The sequence below is a fragment of the Empidonax traillii genome, unplaced genomic scaffold (genome assembly GCF_003031625.1).
Source record: "Empidonax traillii isolate 1590-97213 ecotype Southwest subspecies unplaced genomic scaffold, ASM303162v1 scaffold33:size3420811, whole genome shotgun sequence".
In the NCBI taxonomy this organism is placed as follows: Eukaryota; Metazoa; Chordata; class Aves; order Passeriformes; family Tyrannidae; genus Empidonax; species Empidonax traillii.
In genome coordinates, this window is record NW_020955226.1 from 1,602,340 (window position 1) to 1,622,284 (window position 19,945).

The window sequence follows — 19,945 nt, forward strand, 5'->3', positions numbered from 1 at the left end:
CTGAACTGCATGAGGTTCAACAACCTTGAGCCTGCTGGGGTCCCTCAGGTTGGCATCCCCTCTAAGCATATCAACTGTACCACGCAACTTGGTGTCATCTGCAAACTGTTGAGGGTGCACTCAATTCCATTATTCATGTCCTTGGAGAAGCTCTTAGATGGTATTGTTCCTAGGGCAAACCCTTGAGAGACACCACTTTTTACTGGTTTTCACCTGGACAGTAAGCCGCTGACCGTAAATCTTTCAACACAGTCAACCAGCCAATTCCTTATCCTTCTAGTGGGCCTTCATCACTCTTACTCCTTTGAGCAATGGCACTGAGTGCATACAAGGTGTGAATGGTATGTTTACTGTTAACCTTAGAAAGGTGAACTGTATCTGCAAGAAACGTTACCAATGCTATAAGCACTGCCATTCTCTAAGCAGGTAATTTATGCATAGTGCTATTTAGCAACAGCTACTCCTACTCCCTGAAGGAATCAGACAATAGCCTGCAAGCACAATACCAACTATTAAATATTACCAGTTGGAAATTTGTAAAGACAGAATAATTGCCAATTGCTTATGAGCACAAATAAGTTTCCGCAAGCATTTTGTCAAGTGAACTTGATTATAAATATTTGTTTCTGTCTTACTGGTTCCAATTTACAGACGCTGCCTCTAAAAGAGGTTTGTGCCTAGAAAGCTAACACTAATAAATTCCGAATCTAGAGTTTAAAAACAGTTAAGACTTTCTCCAAAAAAAGTCACTTGGCAATAATAGACAATGACTGGAGTACAACTAGTAAGAATAAAAAAGAGAGAGAAGAGAGGAAAAAGTGAATTTAAAACCTTTTTCTAGATCAGTAGTTAGCTTTCTTCTTGTTTGAAGATCAGATGAGCCCTAGAATGTATCTATTTGACTACCATGATAAAAATCTTAGTCAATATGCCTTACCAGATAAAAGAAACAAAACGAAATTAAACCTAGCTCAATTTTTTATCTAGATATTTTAACTAGACACTGTGTTTCTGGAGAATTTAAAAAGGTACTAAGAGTTGGGTTCCAAGGAACTTTATGTCCATCAGGTAAATATGAGATATTCCTCCTCTTCCAAATAGGCCAGAGAATGTAATCAGGATTTTACCATAAGATACATTAATTAGCTTCATAGAAGAGAATTATAAAATCAAAACCCATATCCATTCATACAGTGTAAAACAACACTGAAAATTATGGAATTAAATGTTACTGCTACAAAAAACAAAGCTGGAAAATTTATACACTTACCACTTGAAGCAGAGAAAGATAACCAATTGCAACATTATCAAAGTTTACTTTCACATTTTTCCACCGGACACCTCCAGTAGTCATGTTAATTTTTTCGCACATACTTTTATTACTGACTTCCTCTGGTGTGAATGTCTCATCAGTTGTGGTGTTAACACAGTGATAGAACTTGCCAGCAAACAAATTTACTCCCATGATGCTGAAAACTAGCCAGAATGTAAGACAAACCAGAAGCACGTTCATAATGGATGGGATTGCTCCAGTAAGAGCATTCACAACCACCTAGGAAATAAAAACAGGACAGAAAAAAAACCCAACTTTTTTTTTTATAACAACACAAGGGTTAAATTTTTTTAAATCTAGAAAAAGATTTTATGTAAAACATTACATTACATGGAAGTAATGCAAATAGAAAAGGAGTAATACATGTAATACAATCAAACATGGTACTGTTGGCCTTGAAAAAAGACATGCAACTCAGTGTTCCTCCATGATTTTATAATTAGGTGTATTATTACGGATTTGTTTTACACATTATTTCTTTTTTTTTTTTCCTTACCCTCATGCCTTCAAAGCGTGACAAAGCTCTTAGAGGTCTCAAAGCTCTTAAGGTTCGGAGGGATTTAATTGCACCAAGGTCTGACAAACCAAGGGCATTAGCTACTAAGCTAACCAACGAGACCTAAAGGGGGAAAACAAAAGAACATTTTTTTTTTATCTTTTTTTAAGTAACTTCACAATACAAATATCTCAAGGATGAAAAATTTTGATCTGGATATTGGGAAAAAAGTTTATACAAGGTCCCTAATCTTCCAGCAAGAATAAATAAAAAAAGAACAAAACATGAGAAAAAAATCTGTACAATGTTGCATGTAAATTTCAGAACAGCTTAAACAAAATGATACCTTAATCTCTGGAATTTTCATCACAGAGTTCTTGTTAGAAGAATGTCTATCATACTTGTGCAAAATGAAGGGTAATTTGGACAAAAAGAATCTGAATAAAAGCTCAGTTTCCCAATAAATTCAGTCAATGCCTGAAATGTACTGAAAACCTAATCCCATCCTACAGGACACATTACAGTACTAAACAGTGCTTTACTATAATTTACTATAATTTAAATAATTTCTTTGGAGTGAAATTTCAACACTAATTTTTACTGCTATTGTTGAAGAACAATGTGCCCCCATAGTTCTTTGCCAGTGACCCACTGAGTTCAGGATCAGCTCTCCTACTGCCCTACTACCCCATGTGCTCTCTTTAATTTCCCTTTCCTTCCTGTGTCTGCTTCCTCCTTGTTCTCCGTCGCCATATCCAGAAGACTGAAGTCAAAGCAGTTGATAGTCCTCACTCACCAAGCGTAACCCAGAGTAGTAAGGCACAGAACACACGGAGCCAATGATGGCACAAGGCCAGATTCAGTTACTCACTGGGTAATTACAGTGGAATCTTATTCACAAGTATGTAATTTTCTGTTCTTTTAAGCCCAATTTATATTCTTCACTGTATACGTATCATATTGGAGTTACAAAAAAGGACCTGCCTAAACAACAAAAATAGACTACTAAAAAGTATAGTACCTACATCAACAATCAGGAAGTCCAGCCAGCACCAAGCATTAGTGAAGTAAGTCTGAAAACCGTAGGCCACCCATTTTAGCACCATTTCCAGAATAAAGACATAAGTAAAGATTTTATCAGCATATTCCAGTATGATTTTTACAGTCTTGCGCCGTTCAATATTTATATCTTCAAAAGCCTGTGAAGAATGGGTTTTATATATAAGTCAGATATCAAAGTCTTTGCAAATTACAAATTAAGCCAGAAATGAATTAAAACAGCAAAGTAGAATCACTTTCAACCTGAGATCTTTTACCTTGAAAAACCATTATGATCAGAAACTACAATCGCATTCTTTCTGAGTTTTAGACTGTGTCATTGTCTGATAATGGAATTACAAAAGTTTTTAGAAATTTCAGTAATACTCAACACTGAAAAGCACAGTCAGGCTTAGTCAGGAGGTAGTCTCATTATTGCATTAACTTCAATTAACAGAAGAGAATAATGAGCTACAGAGACCAGATATTATGTTGCTGATGATTCTTGCTGAATAAGGTGCTGATGGCAAGGTTTTAGTAGTGGGAGGTTGTAGGTGTGGCCACTGTGAGAAGAGACCAGGGGGCTGCTTTAGGCTGGCTCCACCATGGACCCAACACTGCAAGCAGCTGAGCCCAACAGTAAAGCTGGTGGTGCCTCTGGGAAAATATATTAAAGAGCTGGCAAAACATCACATGGCAGTATGAGTACTGAAGGAAAAAAGTGAAAAAAACTACCCTGTAAACACCAAGGACAGAGAAGGAAGGGACATGGTGCTTTAAGTGTTGGAACCAAGATAATGACAGTATATTCCAAATTCTATATCAATCAACAACCAAAATGAACCCGAACTGTGGGAAGGACTAAATATCACTAAGAATAGTATAAAGGAATTCAAGAATTCATATGTAACAGGCTAGAAATACTGAAACTAAAACTATAGGAAAAAAATTATGAGAGCATGATGAATTTAGTATCTATACTGCTTTTGGGGACAATTTTATTTTGAAGTAGAATAATTGCTTCCTTTATTGCACAAAATCAATTTTTCATTACTTTTATAATTTCTTAAACAAGGATTTTAGCATAATCCTTTCCATAAACACACACATTACCTTGTATTAATCAAAAAATTCACCTGCAAAATTTCAAGGACTTATGTTAAATGTTAATACCTGAAATAATCTGAGAATTTAGGTCCAAGTTCTCTTTCAAGACAACGTTGTATTTTTTCTTAATGAAAACATGTGTTATAATACTACCTTTGATAACACATTTTTATAGGTACCATTCCTATGGGTGCAAGCTCGACTTACCAGAGCACCACTGCTGAGAAGAATCATGAAGACAATAAATGTTTCAAACCAGTTGTGTTCTACTATCTTGTAACAGGTTTTTCGAAGCTTCCACCAGATTCTTCCTTTTGTGCTTTCCGTACTGCCTCTACAGCATTTAAACTTCCGTATACAGCCTAGCAGTACAAAAATTTACAAATTTTTATATGGTAAAATTTTTATTATTCTGAAAAATCAAATTATTCCTAACTAGCTCCTGTTTCAAGAAGTTCAAATTACTCCACTTTGCACTTCAAATTACCGCATGCTACTTAAAGCATACTTAACTTTCTCAATTTTATGTTTTGGATGTAGGAAAATTTGCATGTGCACAATTTTTTCTCTACTCTGATGCAACATCGAGCTTATAATAAAAGAGAGTAATCTATTTTGGCTAATTTTCATTTACAAACACATTTTAAAAATATTTTTCAATTTATATACAGATAATCAAAGAACATTTGAGAACTATCAGGGACTAGAAACAGACCATACACAATAACTTTCACATCAACTAGTTCAAGAGTACAGAAGCTCCTTTAAAAAGAAATTTTGCTTCTCAACTAAGGTTCAAACAGACACAGACCCTAATATATTACACTGAGGAAAAACTGCTGCTTCAAGGGCTAACTAAGGATAACTCTTTCATGACATAAACAGGTGTTTTACTGGAGATTGTGAGAGCTTTTCCATGTGATACAGATTTGTGGCAACCATCCACACAACCATCCCCATCTACCATGGGGCCCTCAAGACATCATTTTCAATTAATATCAGTATCTGCTTAGCCAATTGTAGCCTCCTTAATACTTTAAAAATTATTAATATCATAAAAACATAACCAAGTCAAAACTAATGGGTCCCAAATGCATTCTGGGTTTCCTGTGAGTGTCATTAAGTTGACATGTTACAAGTAAGTTACACTATGTTTCATCAGCTCAGATAAAACAGCTACCACTGTGAAGAACATGGTTAACTTCACCTTCAACTAGTCAAAATGCTTACATGATGAAAAAAGGAATCTTGTGCCCAAGGACTTACAGATATCACATAATGTAAGTATCCTCTCACTCCATTAATGGTATAATGTAAAGATAATAACTATTGTTAGAGTCAAACTTTCCAAGATCTGAATCACCCACTGGATTGATTTCTAGTATTAGGAAGTGACTGTGAGTCAGTAACCATGATTATGGTTTAAATTTCTCAGTGGAAGGTACCTTGTGGAGGGCTTGGTCTTACAGATTTCACTACTGACAATGTAATTCAAATCCACAGAACTACTGATGGCTAAGAACCAGTTTACAGAATTGTGCCTAGTGATTATTTTTAAAATATCATAAATGATCACATACGCACATATTTATCTTTGCATCACACAAATGGCTCAATGGACTTCAGTATAACTATCTACAAAAGGCAAAATTAATTGTACCCTAAGACTTGACAAATTAGGATCCAGGGCGACTGTAACCAATATCTTCCTTGAACTACCAGTTTGTTGCAAACAAGCAAAATTCAATTTCTAACCCTAAATTTTATTTCCATACCTTCTGTAAAACATGCCTGTAGTTCTGATGCTTTTTCTGGCTCGGTGTCAGCTTTTTCTTCTCCAAAGACAGCTAAATTAACTGTACTTCCTTCAGATGAGCTGGAAAAATTTAACTTCTGAAAGTAAAATTCGATAACATTTTAACTTTTCTAATATTTACATTTTTAGAACTGTAATTAACTTTAGGCATGCAACACTGTGTACCAGTAATAATAAGAACAATATTTGTCACCAGAAATACACACAAACACCCACATGTAGCAGTCAATGCTGTTGAAATGTGCATAAATCATCCACTTTCTACCCAGAAATTGCAAGACATATCATGTAATTTTTCATGGAATTTCAGAATTTCTAGTCTAAATATAGTACAGTGTGATCATTAATCAAGGTTAACTGTTACCAAGTTGATTTGTTGATACATATTCTATTTATTTTGTTTTGTGCTATTACTTTCTTATACATTTCAACTGGCATTAATTTGCATTCTTTTTTGCCAATGCACATATGTAGTACATTGTGCATTCTGAAACTACCCATTACTCTGGTACACATACCTGTACAGTCAACACCCAGAAAGAAATTTTTTTTTGTTTTAATAATTGAAATTACAAAAGTCACATTAGGAAAACAAAACAAAACAAAACCGAAACAGCATAATAAAACAAACAAAACCCCCAAAACAACTCAAACAAACTCCCCCATCCAATAAAAGAATAAGTCTTAATTTATTTTTTATTTTGTAATCTGCCTGTGTTTTGCAAAGTCCATAGTCTGGAGATTTTAAAGGAAGATGTGGTGTCCTGTACACTTATCCCAAGTATGAGTACCAAACTAAGTCAAAGTAGTTTTGGCCACAGCATTCTCTGACATTTTATAATGTTTTTATCAAGAAGTATAAAACATCAGTAATGAAGTAACACAAGTAAATGTCTGTAGGGAATGATGTAAGCACACTTTATAAAACAATCTTGGTTTTGTCAAATCAACACCATTTTCATTAATTTAGTTAGTCTTGCATGATTAAGAGATACTTATGATACAAAAGCAGAAAAGTTACTATCCAATCAAGTTGTATTTACAGCTCAATTGTGAAACGTGAAAGGACAAAATTTTTTTCAGCATTAAACAATTTTTTCATGTTTTTGAAAGACAGACAATACAATAAGTAACCCAGTATTCTGCATTTACTTTTTTCAAAAACAGTTAAAAATGGTTTTGTTATATTGCCTACTTAGCTGCTACTTTTTTACAAACTGATTATCTGGAATTGAAGGCCCATATTACTCATGTCCACTGTAAACATGTCTTGTTATTTTTAGAAGCATTAATTTTACAATAGCAGTATTCACAGATCAACTATTCCTATCATTAATTCTTCTGAACCTGAGGATAGCACTATATGCTCTCCATAATTTTATTAATATGCTGCTTTCATCATTCCACGACATAGCAAATATATTGCAAAATGTTGCAGCAGTGGTGGGTAAACTGAAATTCTTAATTGAATTGTAAATCAAATTATTAATTTCAAGAAATACATTTTTTAAGCGTACGGAAGTTTTGTGTCATATTGCTAATAAAAATTACAACCAACATGAAGTACCCTGGGTCATTTTAATTGTAAGCTTAGTACATTGCCTGAGCAGATGACATGAATTCAACTGAAAGAATATGAGATGAACAACCATAAATACAAAAGGAACTGAAAAGAATCAATGTGTTTGGAACATATCTCCTCTAACTCATAGTGGAAGAATCAGAGACTAGAGCTTTTTTTAAATTTAGTTTTAATTAAGAAAATCAATTTTCTTGACTCTAGGATCAAATCAGAGATTCCATGAACTATTTTGATATAAACCAGGTAGTCTGGTTAGTGACTTTCTTTGTCACGAATGTGACAGTCTTTCACTAATGTGAAAGTCTTCCTTCTATAGACAGTGTAGGATATAATCCTACTGCTTGGAGAGTCATTGATTTAATTAAACATTGGTTCTCTTTTTCTATGTAGGATACCCATATTTTTCACTAAGATGCAAGTATCAAATAACAAAAAAAACACCCAAACAACAAAAAGAGATTGTAAAAATAATATACATAGAAGAGCTTCCTGTTCTAATTAAAAATCTGAAAGCTAGTTTCTTCGCTATTTAGAAAGTTTGCAGAAATCTAACTGATTATAGGAATCACTCCAGGAGAGGGACTTCTGGGAAAGACAGAAATGTTCATCCTTTACCTTCCAGGGCACATAGCTGCTGCTCAAAGTTTGCCTGATTGAGGTAAGAAGACCACATTGTATATACACTAAGCACTGGATTGAATGGATTAAGTGACATACTCAGAAGCTGATTAGTGGCCTTGATGTTTTCAAAATCAGCACTAAATCATTTTTGTTAGAAAAATTCCCTCACTATAATATCCTTCTTTCTCTTTCACTGCTGGCAGTGAAAAGTTATTCAGATTTTGAACACTTTAGTTTTTTCAATATAAATATCTCCCATACTGTTACAAGGTCAAAATCTGATGCTTATGATCTGGCTGTATTCCTGAAAGAATCAAGGTGTAATGGCACAAATATTTGCAAGAATAATGTTACTACCACAAATTGTTCCACTGAAGCTCCAAAGCAAAGAACAAAAATATGAGCAATACAGTTGTTAAGAGGAAGAAAAAGATTGTCTTGTGGAATTTAAAAAAAAAAAACCACACATCAACAACAAAAAACCCCAACTCACTGGATGACTGTGCTGCATACTCTCATAATTTTATTTAGTAAGGTTCTCTTTCATGCTTTTTAATTTAAGACTACCAAGTATCTTTTTGCTGAAGAAGAGGTAAAGAACTACAGTAAAATGTGAAAGACAATTGCTGATAACAGTGCTTTGGAGAATATGGTTAGGAACCTCTTAGAAGAGAGGATCCAAAAATATTACTATATAGAAACACAAGAGGAAGCACCTGGGTTGGATTTTTTGATATTCCATCCATTGGCTATCTGCCTAATCAATCAGATCTATTTTTAAATTGAAATACTTCTTCAGTTAAAAAAAAAACACCACTATTTTTTCCATTTAGTGTCAACTATTACTGAAACAACAAAAAGGACACAAAGCACATTTTTTTGTAATCATCATTTTGACTTATCGCTGAGTAGGGTACTCTTCAGCATAATCAGTTAGCAGTCACTTTTATTGGGACCTTTTCATTTCTGAAAGAATAAAAGTAACCATGCCTACAGTTTAAGCTTACCTTTTAAAGAAACCAAAAGAGTCTCCATAGAAAATACTTTTTTTTCAACAAACTAAACTCAAAACCTACCATTCCTACTTTATAACTTAGAAAAAATTTGGCATGTGTATCTATTAAAAAAAGCATCATCTTACTATGCAAAGAGGGATAAGTAAGATAAAGTGACATTCAGATGATTACAAGCTCCTGCTTCACTGGTTTGTGTGCTGCTCTGCACTTGTCCAGATTCATGCCAGCAGAAGCTTGAAGCAGGAGCAGTGTCACATAAACAATATCCATCAAATGGGACTAATTCCCCCATACTTGGGACCACTAGGATGGGATACTCTCCCGTTTTTTCTTTTAGAAAAGTGCCTTTTCTAAAATGATTTGGAAAATCCTTAAAAAGATATTTTTACATTCCTTCTTTCTGAACAGCTTACAGGCCCCCCTTGGACAAAAAAAGTGAGGCCTAAATCTTTCCAATGTATAAAACAGTTCCACAGAACACATGAAAAATAATGTAGGATTCCATAACAAAACCACATAAACAGAATTTGTATTTGGAAAAGGAATGACCCCAATATGACATAGAGAGGAAGTGTCCAACTGTTCAGAAAGGATCATCAGGAATAAGAATTGCATAGCTTGGTAGAATTAAGATTTATTTTACAGTTCTGGAATTCTTGAATTTAGAGTTTGGTAGGCTTTTAGTATGTATTTTGTCTATTTAATTATTGTCTTAATTTTACTCCTATTCTGGATTTTCCTAATTTTCTATTTCTTCCTTGTTTGAGTTTCCATATTTATATAGTTATAAAAACCCCAGATATATTTAGACAGTTACACAGAAACCTACATAGAATTTTTGATTGAAATTATGTTTTAAGTCTCTCTTTATAAAAATTAAGCAACTGGATTAAGTTCACAGAGAAACAATTATTGACGATGAGGAACAAAACTTAAATAAATGATACCCTAACTTCCAATCTTACAGACATATACAAACTTCGTGAGTAGAATATAATTAAATCATTGCATCCATATTCAAAGAATTATGCATATGTATTTAAAAAATTATTATCCCTAGGAGTGTATCTTTCATCCTATATGAGAAAACTGGAATGTAAATTATAAAAGCATTGAGAGCAAACACAAAACAATTTATATCAAAGATATAAACATTTTAGCATACAAGTAACTGTATATATGTAATATTACAGAGGCATTGGTCAAATGAACATGATCAGAAAATGTTCATAATTACACGACAGCTAAAAACATGGTACAACAGACGACAGAAAACACCGTGAGGACTACCTTTCCATTTTCATAAAATCATAGGTTGCTAACCTCTTTTAACCTTGAAAAGTCTAATGCTTAATAATTCAGTTAATAAAAATAAAAACCTACAAAGCATGCAGGTTATACCACAGAAGTCATACAGAAAATACCAAAGATGTAACAAGGAGAGAAGAACATGTTGGTGTTGCCCTCAGTCATGCTGTGATGTGGGTCATGGGGCTCAGCTTACAGAGCAGCTGGGTATGTTTCCACTATATTGCAACACATGGGGAAAAATATATTGTAGCTGAGTAGCATGCAGGCCAATCAATCTCAAAAATGACCATATATGTATGATTTGTTCAGGTAACCTGTGTAAACATGCTGACACGTTGCTCTGCCTGGTTAAAAAGCACCAGATCTGCATTCTCGACTGATCCAGCTTGATTTTACTCCTGTGAGAAGTAAGAATGGTACGCAATGACGTTAAAACATGGTGCCCTTTACGTTGTTTGAGTTCTGGAAACAGAAGAGTGGATTCCAACTGACTAAAAAATGTGTTTTCTAGATATGACACACATTTGCAAAATATCACATTTACAGCTGTGGGTTAGAGCTTTAAGCATACACAAAGATATAAAGGAAAAGGTAAGATTAGCAGAATATCTGAAGTTCATAGAGGTACGCTGGGCTTGGGCCTGAACATAAAAACACCCCACAAACAAAAACACAAAACCACCATCAAAAATCCTTTCACCCTCAAATCCCCCTCCTCCAAAAAAAATAAAAAAGGTCCCAAACAAAAGAGACAGACATACACCCACGCTGTGTATACTACAGGTTTAAGCAACCATTAAATAGTAGTAGCTAGACCTTTAAAAGGGCAGAAATTTATTTCTCCTTGCATTTCAATGTCAAGCTTATTCTTGGTCTTCTCTAGATGCTAAATATTTATCTAGAAAACACTTTCAGAAAGAAGCTGCAGGCAAAACAAAACAAAAAGTAAATCATACCATGTCTAACATGAAAACTTCTGCGTAAGCAATTTTTCCCATAAACATTATGTTTAACTGCATGACTTTAAAAAAAAATTTCAAACACTTTAAGGTGCATTATGGATTGCAGCAGATATAGAGCAATCAAAAACAAAATCCCACGCCTTACAATAAACATGTAATTTCCTCAAGTATCTCAGACCTATCTTTTCTTAGTCTCCTGTTATAAATCTAATCTCACTTCTCATCAATGACTTCTGAAAAGCTTATCAAATAATGTAGCTATCTGATAACTCCAACATAAAACATAAAAAAACCACTTTCCCATTCAAAGGGAAAGTCTGAAAGGAAGAGCTGAAATAATCTACAGAAGACAATTTCCTTCCTGACTATGAACTAGTTTACATGAAATAGTTTTTCGTTGTTAGTTTGTGTATCTCCTATGGTTGTCTTTCAACTATACCAATCCTCAGCCTCTTTTCCAAAATTGAGTGTGTTAAAATTAATACTAGATAATAGTATCATATAAACAGCTAATACATATGTTTCATCTTCAGTATCAGAGGTGAGAAGACATAGATTTTGTCACCCAATACTTAAATATAAAATAGCGAAGAAACAGGTATCTTCAACTGAGGAATATTTTCCAGGTAAGAGTGAGATTTAATACAGTTATCAGAGCAAGAGTAAATTACCTGGATTCATCAAATACTCCCTTAAAAAACCCCAAATTTTATTAAAACACTAACTCCAGTATCCTTTCGTCAGATTTTTAAAGAAGTTATGAATATCATTTGCTTGCTTTAAAGAGGCCTCTTAGTAATCCACCGTCTTCTCAACTGAGTAGTCGACACAATACATGAAGTAGAGGAATCTCCAAAAAGTAAATAGACAAATTGTCAGAAAATGAGCTGGTGAAATAGCAAAAATAAGTGTAATACTGCTGAATACTGCACTCTACAATAAAAGAAACACCCTTAGAGTGCCTTATTACACCTTTCTAAATGCAATTTCACTACATTTTTCTGGAACAAACTTATTTTCTACAATTTGGAAATTATATAGGCAAATTAATTACCCATTTAAAACAAAACAACTAAAACCCTAAAAAGCTGACGACCAATGAACCCCCCCCCCAAAAAACAATCAACTGAACCCCCAAACACCAACAATCTCCTCCTCGCAAAATCCAAAATAATCCAGGCTGGAGTACAGTTGTCTACACAATCAGTGAACTCTATTAATGTCCTCATGTCTTCAGGTGCCAGAGGTATTGATACCAGACACAGCCTGGTCTTGAGCCACAGATTGCAATCTGAATTTTCAGTGTCTCTCAGGATCCTGCTGAAATCCATAATTTTGCTTTTCCCCCTCAGTCTGCAGTTGCTGACACATGACTACTTCCCTAAAGCTGACCGAGTTTAAAGTCAGGCAGTTGTCTTTGAAGTGACTGCTTCAAAACTCCCACAAACAAGCAAGAAACCAATATTTTTTCATTTAGTAAGTCTTCTTTTTCCCATTAGTTTTTAATTGATGTATTCACCTTATAATACTAATATTGTTCCCTTGGCTCTTCCCCATCATTTTCACTTCAGAACTCGAAAATTGTTGTCACTGCTCTCATTAGCCTGAGTTAGCACCTCTGTTAAGTTTATCCACTAAAAGTAATGTTGGTTTTCCTAAAAGTATTAATATTCTATATTAATTTCTTCTCTGGTATTTTTAAATACCAATTTTCTTTCATCCTTCCTTCACAGATATATTACAGTTATATAAAAAACCCAGTCTTTTAACTGTTTATGCTATACATATATACTAGTTTTTCTGTCTAACTAACAATTTGTAAGAGAGTGTTTTTTCAAAAATCTTTTTATAAATGAGTTCATGGGTGTTTATACAGTTCTGCCTGGATTTCCGGCTCTCTTGAGCTCCACTTGCCCACTTCAGTTTATTCACTCTCAGTACAGTCAAACAATACCAAATTACAAGTGTTTTCCATTCCTAAGGAGGAAGTATCATACAAAGAAATAATACAATTGGTATCAATTAGCTCATAAAAAAAAAAATTTAAATTTTACCTCCTTGCTTTCCTCCAAATCTGAGTCACTGCTAAACTCTTCTGTGTTTAGATGTTCAAAATCAGACTCTCCAACAGCTATTGGTACTGTAACAGTAAGGCTTGGGTTGTTTATGAATGATGTATAATCACTGCCACCTATAACAGTGGCCATTCCATTCTCATTTTTGTGATAATTTGTATCTATCCTTAGTTCAGGGATGGTACACTTGGAAGTATAGTGGTCTCTCTCATCATTCAACTGATCTGTTGCTGTTCTTTGATTTACAACAGCTTGTTTTCTCAAACAAGACTTTCGGACACATTCACCTGCTTTTTTCTTCAGATAATCTATTCCATTCTTAATTCTTGCAACAGCAGTCTGCAAGTTGTTCATTTCATTATCTTCCTCTGTAGCAGCAAGATTGTCTGAACTAAACGAACTCAGCAGCAAGGCCAGAAAAAGGTTCAACACCTAATTTAAAAAAAAATTAAAAAAAAAATACAACAGAGCTGAATTTCTTCAGTTTTCATTCACATGTTTCTATGAACATAGGTTTCATGTTTTCTTTCACAGTATAAGATCCTGGAAATTACATAGAAAATAAAATGCAAATGCAATTTAAGCACAACACCTGCCCTATACCTCAACACGGGGGGGGTTGTGGTTTTGCATTGCTGAAACTTGTAAATTCTTTTTCTGCTCGTGTTTGTACAAGGTCATAAATGAAGGATTCTTTGGTTCTGCTTGAACAGATTCAACACATTTACTGTCCTGGCAAAGCGACGCACTCTGCAACAGAAGACAACTGATCTACGCAGAAAACACATTTCCTACTGGTCCAAACTCACACAAATATTTTGCTGTGTGCAACTTAAAAAATGAGGAGTGCACTCTGTCTGTGCCATCCTCTTCCCACAGCTAGACAAAACCTAGAACATGGAACATGTATCAGTTACATGAGCTCAGGGTCTCCCAGGAACTCAGACACCAAAACAGCGGAGTACCAGCTCCTGAATCTTCAAATCAGCTTTTATACCAACTTGGAAGACAACAGGGTAAAACTTTGTGTTGGGAACACAGAAAGATAAATGGATAAAACAGCCTTGAACATACAGCAGGTATCTCTGCTCACGTAAAAAATCAACTAGAGATATGGAATAAAATCCATATACAGTAAACACTGCAGGACAATTCACAGAGGTGGACACTTCATTGCACAAAGTTCTAACTTCTGGTTTAGAAAACTACTTAAGGCAGAGGTTCTCTTTGGTCAAAAAGCTTCACAGTTCAATCCATTATAAGACAATAGATTTGTAGAAAATACTGAAGCAACTGACTATGCAACCAAAAGCAATGCAGGCCTGGTTTAAAGATAATTAACTTATTTCTGCTATAAATTTTATTCATAAAGAATGCTTCCAGGATGGTCAATTTAAAATTTCTTCTGCTACTGACAGTTGTTTGAAGAGGAGATGTAGAACAATAGAGGAAGACTTAGAAGGCAATAAGAAAAGCAGAGGAAGAAGGCAGAGCAATTAAAGTCTTAAATACTGGTGACTTAATAAATATAAAACTTTAAAAGAGAACTGTATACGCATTTCTGTACACTCTGGTACAGTATCTATAAATAGCATAGAATAGGAAGCAAAAAGGTGAAGAAGTGAAAGAAAGGCTGAAGTAATCAAATCTGGGTTTTTTCTGCATAACAACTAATTCAAGTTTCTTTATACCATTTGTGTGAAGTGCTGGCTGTGCAATAAGGAGATCTCAAAATGGCATACATTTCACAGTTTTATGGATGTTAAAGCAGTCTTTTAGACAGGAGAGAGCAGAAAAAGCTTAAAAAAGTAACCCTGGCTATGTGCAACTGGAATTGATGCCTCAATCAGGTAGGGAGGCCTCTTCTACAAACAGCAAATGCCATCCTGGAAGCCTAAATGTAAGGTGCCTTTATTCTTCTATCCTGTTCTAAGTAACCAGAAGTAGTCCACAAAAACCTGAACATATGGTGCTGCACTCTCTCACCCACAACCGAATTCCACCCCAAACCCCCAAGGGAGACCATCCTCCAAGTTGAGAATTCTATAGTGGATCAGAAATCTAACAAATGGAAAACTCTATTTCAGAATTCATATTCATAACAAATTCAAAGTCATAAAAACCATATTTAAACCCCCCATTTAATAATGCTTTGAAAAATATTTACTGATTCTGTTACCACTCTTTTTCTAAATTAATTCTAGAATTATTTTGGCTACATACCACCAGGTTTCCAATCACCATGACCATCATGAAGACTGTAATGCACATGGCTTGGCCAGCGACCTCCATGCAGTCCCACATCGTTTCTATCCACTCTCCACACAGCACTCGGAATACAATCAGGAAAGAGTGGAAAAAGTCATGCATGTGCCAGCGTGGAAGTTTACAGTTGTCAGAGATCTTGCAGACACAATCGCTGTAGTATTTCCCAAACAGCTGCATCCCAACCACAGCGAAAATGAACACAATGATTGTCAGCACCAGGGTCAGATTCCCCAGAGCCCCCACTGAGTTGCCCATAATCTTAATCAGCATATTTAGAGTTGGCCAAGATTTTGCCAACTTGAAAACTCGCAACTGAAAAACAAAAATACAGAAGCATTATTTGCAGTAGTTACAGAAATACTATGGAAATAGCAATAGAAATACATAGAAATAGCAACACTATAGCAATAAACTCAACAAAAGCAAAAAGAATAGATTTCAACGTGATTCCAACAACTATAATTTACACAGATCCAGAAGTTTCATAAAAATCTGCATGTTTAAAACTAATAAATTTTAGACTTTGCGCCCTTTTTTTTTTTTTTTTTTTTTGGTGTGTGTGTAACATATCTGTATTCTTTTCCACATGAAAAAAAATAGAACAGGGGTTGTATTTGTTTGGATGGTGAATTCTGAACATGGCACACATCTAAACCATTATGTGCAGAAATGAATTAAAAAAATAATAAAGCTCAACAGAATTCTACTGACAGAAAAGAAAGGATTCTGAAATCCTCAAAGAATGCAGTCTTCCAAAAGAATATTGCCTCCAATAAATTAAAAAAGGATCAGACACGCCCACTGTCTGGAAATAAAAACAAAGAACAATATGCAAGTCAAATACTTTAACTTACGAAGCGGAAAAAGTGTAATTCATATTCTTTCTTACCCTTAATCCACTCAAAATAAAAATGCATTAAATATTTTTTGTTTTCAGATAAAAGAAAAATAGAAATGCAAAATCGAAAAAGAACACAAGGAAACAATGTCTCATACATAATTTCTCATTTTTAAAACAATGGTATTTTTCTAATACAATAAAGCTTTTTTTTTCCTAAGGGGAAAAGAAAAATCAATTTTTTGGAATTTTTTTAAAAGTATGAATTTTGTAATTTCTACATTTTAAAAGAACACCTCTAGCCTCTTTGCTATTTCCATATATGGAAGTTAACAAGACTACAAATGTTTTACTTATTTATATATCTCTATATACACTTAAAAGAATTATACATTTCACTGAGCTTTACTCATCCATGTTAAAACAATTATAATAAAATTACAGCTCTTTCCCTTAAAACAGTATTTAGTTGCTTCTGATCCATAAAATGGCACACAGCATTTAATGATAGCATAAATAATTTTGTAAAACATGCTTGCAGAGATATCCTGTGACACTTAGTAAAAATACACATAACACTAAAAAAGGTCTGAGTACAGTTGAAATACAAATATAATTCATTAATTAATGCAGATACTTTATTTACCAATCTGAACGACCGGAGAACAGATAATCCATCCACATTTGACAGAAAAAGCTCCACCAAACTAAGAGTAACTATAAAACTATCAAAAATATTCCAGCCAACTTGGAAATAATAAAAAGGATGCATGGCAATTATCTTGAGAACCATTTCAGCTGCAAAAATTCCAGTAAAAACCTGAAGAAAGAATGTTTATTGTTACTTTATAGATAAACATTAGTAAGTTGAACCAGTAGATAAAGAAAAACTTAAGTAAGAAGTAGCATCCCTCTTACAGCAGGATGTCAGTAAGGAAAATTATCACAACCTGAACCCCACAGAGAAGGTAAGTGGCTATATCAAAATGAGCTCTAGCACAAATCCGTAATTTCAGTTAAACCTGAGACACATTCAGTGACTACCAAAGAACAAACTATTCCTAATGGGCCTCTGGTTTGCTCCTCGTACCTGCTGTCCATCTAAATAAAGGAACTTTTCCCAGCAAGATAATTAACAGTTGCTTTTGACAAATGGAAGCTGCTTTAACAAAGATGTGTGGAAAAACATGAATTGGTCATAAATTGGAGTGATGTGCTATTAATGAAGACTATATAGGAACTCAGAGAGAAGCACATCTTCTCTTTCTATCTGCCAGAAAAATGGTCAGTTGTGCCAAGGATCATGTTTGAAGTAAAACTCCTTTCTGACTCTGAACGTCTCTGATGTCTTCTGAAGCAGCAGACAAACAACAGCTCTGAAATAAATTCACCGTAGATACTCATATGACCACCAGTATCTACAGAAGTGCATAAATTACTATCTTTTACTAGAAAGATGAACAAACTTTAAAAAAATCAGAAGCATTCTTTAAAAGGTAGGGCTACACAGTCCAAAAAGTAAAAAAGCAACTGCTGAAACTGCATCAGTATTGCAGTGACATTTTAGTTGACTGGGAGCACACACAAAGTTTTAGCGCTAAGGAACACTTACACAGCTCAAGCTACTGCAATACATAGGAAAGGAAAAAAATGGGAGTTTTCTGGGTGAAACACGCAGGCATGATCACAAAACCTCACCAAACACAACATACAGACTCTGTCCACTTGGGAACAAAACCCAATTATATCAAGATGCTCTTAAAAGTCATACGTTCTCTGCCTTCCAAATTGTTATGGACCAATCAAATAAATATTCTTCATGAAAATGCAAAATCAACACACAAAAACAGCAGTGAAAAATAATGCAAAATAGCATTCAACTTTTCTTGTGTTATGAATGGTACCTACAGATAAAAGAATCTAATTTGGTTCCTACTTTATTTTTGTAATACTAAACAAAAACAAGCCAGATTTCTTTCAGTTTTGTGTCATTCAAACAATGGTTGTTGAAAAGTCTATTTGAAGAAATTTTAGTACAGAAATCAAACTCTTACATACAACATATCTCAAATGGTATTTTTAGTACAATTAAACCTATAACATTTATTTTATGGGACAATAATAAAAATAATAAAAGTAATTCTATTTCAAAGAGAAACCAAGTTCCAATTGTATCGAGTTTTATAGATCGAAGGACTTACCTGATTTCCTATTTTAAGTACATTCTCAAAATCTTCAGTCATTGGATAATGTTCCATGGCCATAAATAACGTGTTTAAAACTATGCACACAGTGACAGCCAGATCAACAAGTGGATCCATTACAATAAATTCAACTACACTCTTTACTTTTAACCAGGGCTCACAACAATCCCAAATTAAAAAAGTCTGAGCAAACTTGGACCAGCAAGGTGGACATTTTTGTCTGGATCCTTCAAGTTCTGCAGAAAAAAAAGGAAAATTAGAGGGAACAAGTTTTGGAGAAAGTGAAGATAATTTTTTGCTCTTTTCAGGTTTTAATTCTTATACCTGGAACCACTAAGTACGTTTGGAGGAACATCGTCAGATTGCCAGGAATTTAACCTATTGTTTCCTGGCTGTAAAGGTTTTGGAAGACTAAGAGAAAAACCTCAGGAGTTTTGAGCTAATAATTGTAAAAGTTGTTTATTTTTAATATTATATAATCTTGTTTTAAAAAACCAAAAACAACATAAAACCCCCTATGCTTATGTTTAGGAATTTTTTTTTTTTTCAGTAACACTTTCAACTGCACAGTCCTCTAAAACATCTAATTATTTATTTTCAGGAAAAATAAGCTAATTTCATACTAAATAGGTTTTTGAAAATTATTTAAGCTTTTTTCAAGATTTTCACTAGTAATCAATCCAGATAATCCTACTACAAATTTCCTTCTCCTTATTAACCAATTCCTGGCCTTTAATTTTCTGTAATATATTTACAGTCCAGATAGGGGAAATGTTATCACAAGGCATTTCTTCCAATAACTACATCATTAAACATTAATAACTAATATAAACATATGCACATTATCTATTTTAGTTACAGTGGGGTTTTTTAGCCTGCTTATCACATTCTTTATCTTCTTTATTCGTTATGTACATGCTTTTTTTTTCTACTCTTCAGTTTATTTGCAATGGTTACCTATTTTTTCCCTTCTGTATTTGCACTGTGATGTAATACCTTCAAGCAAGTCTATATCAAGAAAGTTCATGTAAGTGCAGTTATCACACACCTTCCATTGTATTTGTGATAATGTCAGCTATACTCATGGCCCTTTGCCTTACATTGGGATCCTCCAGCAACTCCACTGGTATTTGATACGAACTTGTACGCCTCCTTTTTATTTCCGTTTCTGTAGTGGTGCTCTATTTAAAAAAAAAAAAAAAAAAAAAAAAAAAAAAAAAAAAAAAAAAAAAAAAAAAAAAAAAAAATAAAAAAAAAAAAAAAAAACAAAAAACAAAA

At 34.0% G+C, this 19,945-nt stretch overlaps 1 protein-coding gene across 1 annotated transcript in view; it reads right to left on the minus strand.

Annotated features, from left to right (window-relative positions):
* The window catches only part of LOC114073744 (sodium channel protein type 2 subunit alpha-like), a 60,495-nt gene that overhangs the window by 5,628 nt on the left and 34,922 nt on the right, over window positions 1–19,945 (minus strand). The window contains exons 13-22 of the mRNA XM_027911508.1: window positions 19,716–19,848; window positions 18,665–18,903; window positions 17,110–17,283; window positions 15,581–15,937; window positions 13,337–13,789; window positions 5,750–5,867; window positions 4,182–4,336; window positions 2,855–3,028; window positions 1,830–1,952; window positions 1,271–1,552 (exon numbers count right to left, since the gene is read on the minus strand). Of these exons, the coding sequence (XP_027767309.1) occupies window positions 1,271–1,552; window positions 1,830–1,952; window positions 2,855–3,028; window positions 4,182–4,336; window positions 5,750–5,867; window positions 13,337–13,789; window positions 15,581–15,937; window positions 17,110–17,283; window positions 18,665–18,903; window positions 19,716–19,848 (2,208 nt within the window). The remainder of the gene's footprint in view (window positions 1–1,270; window positions 1,553–1,829; window positions 1,953–2,854; window positions 3,029–4,181; window positions 4,337–5,749; window positions 5,868–13,336; window positions 13,790–15,580; window positions 15,938–17,109; window positions 17,284–18,664; window positions 18,904–19,715; window positions 19,849–19,945) is intronic.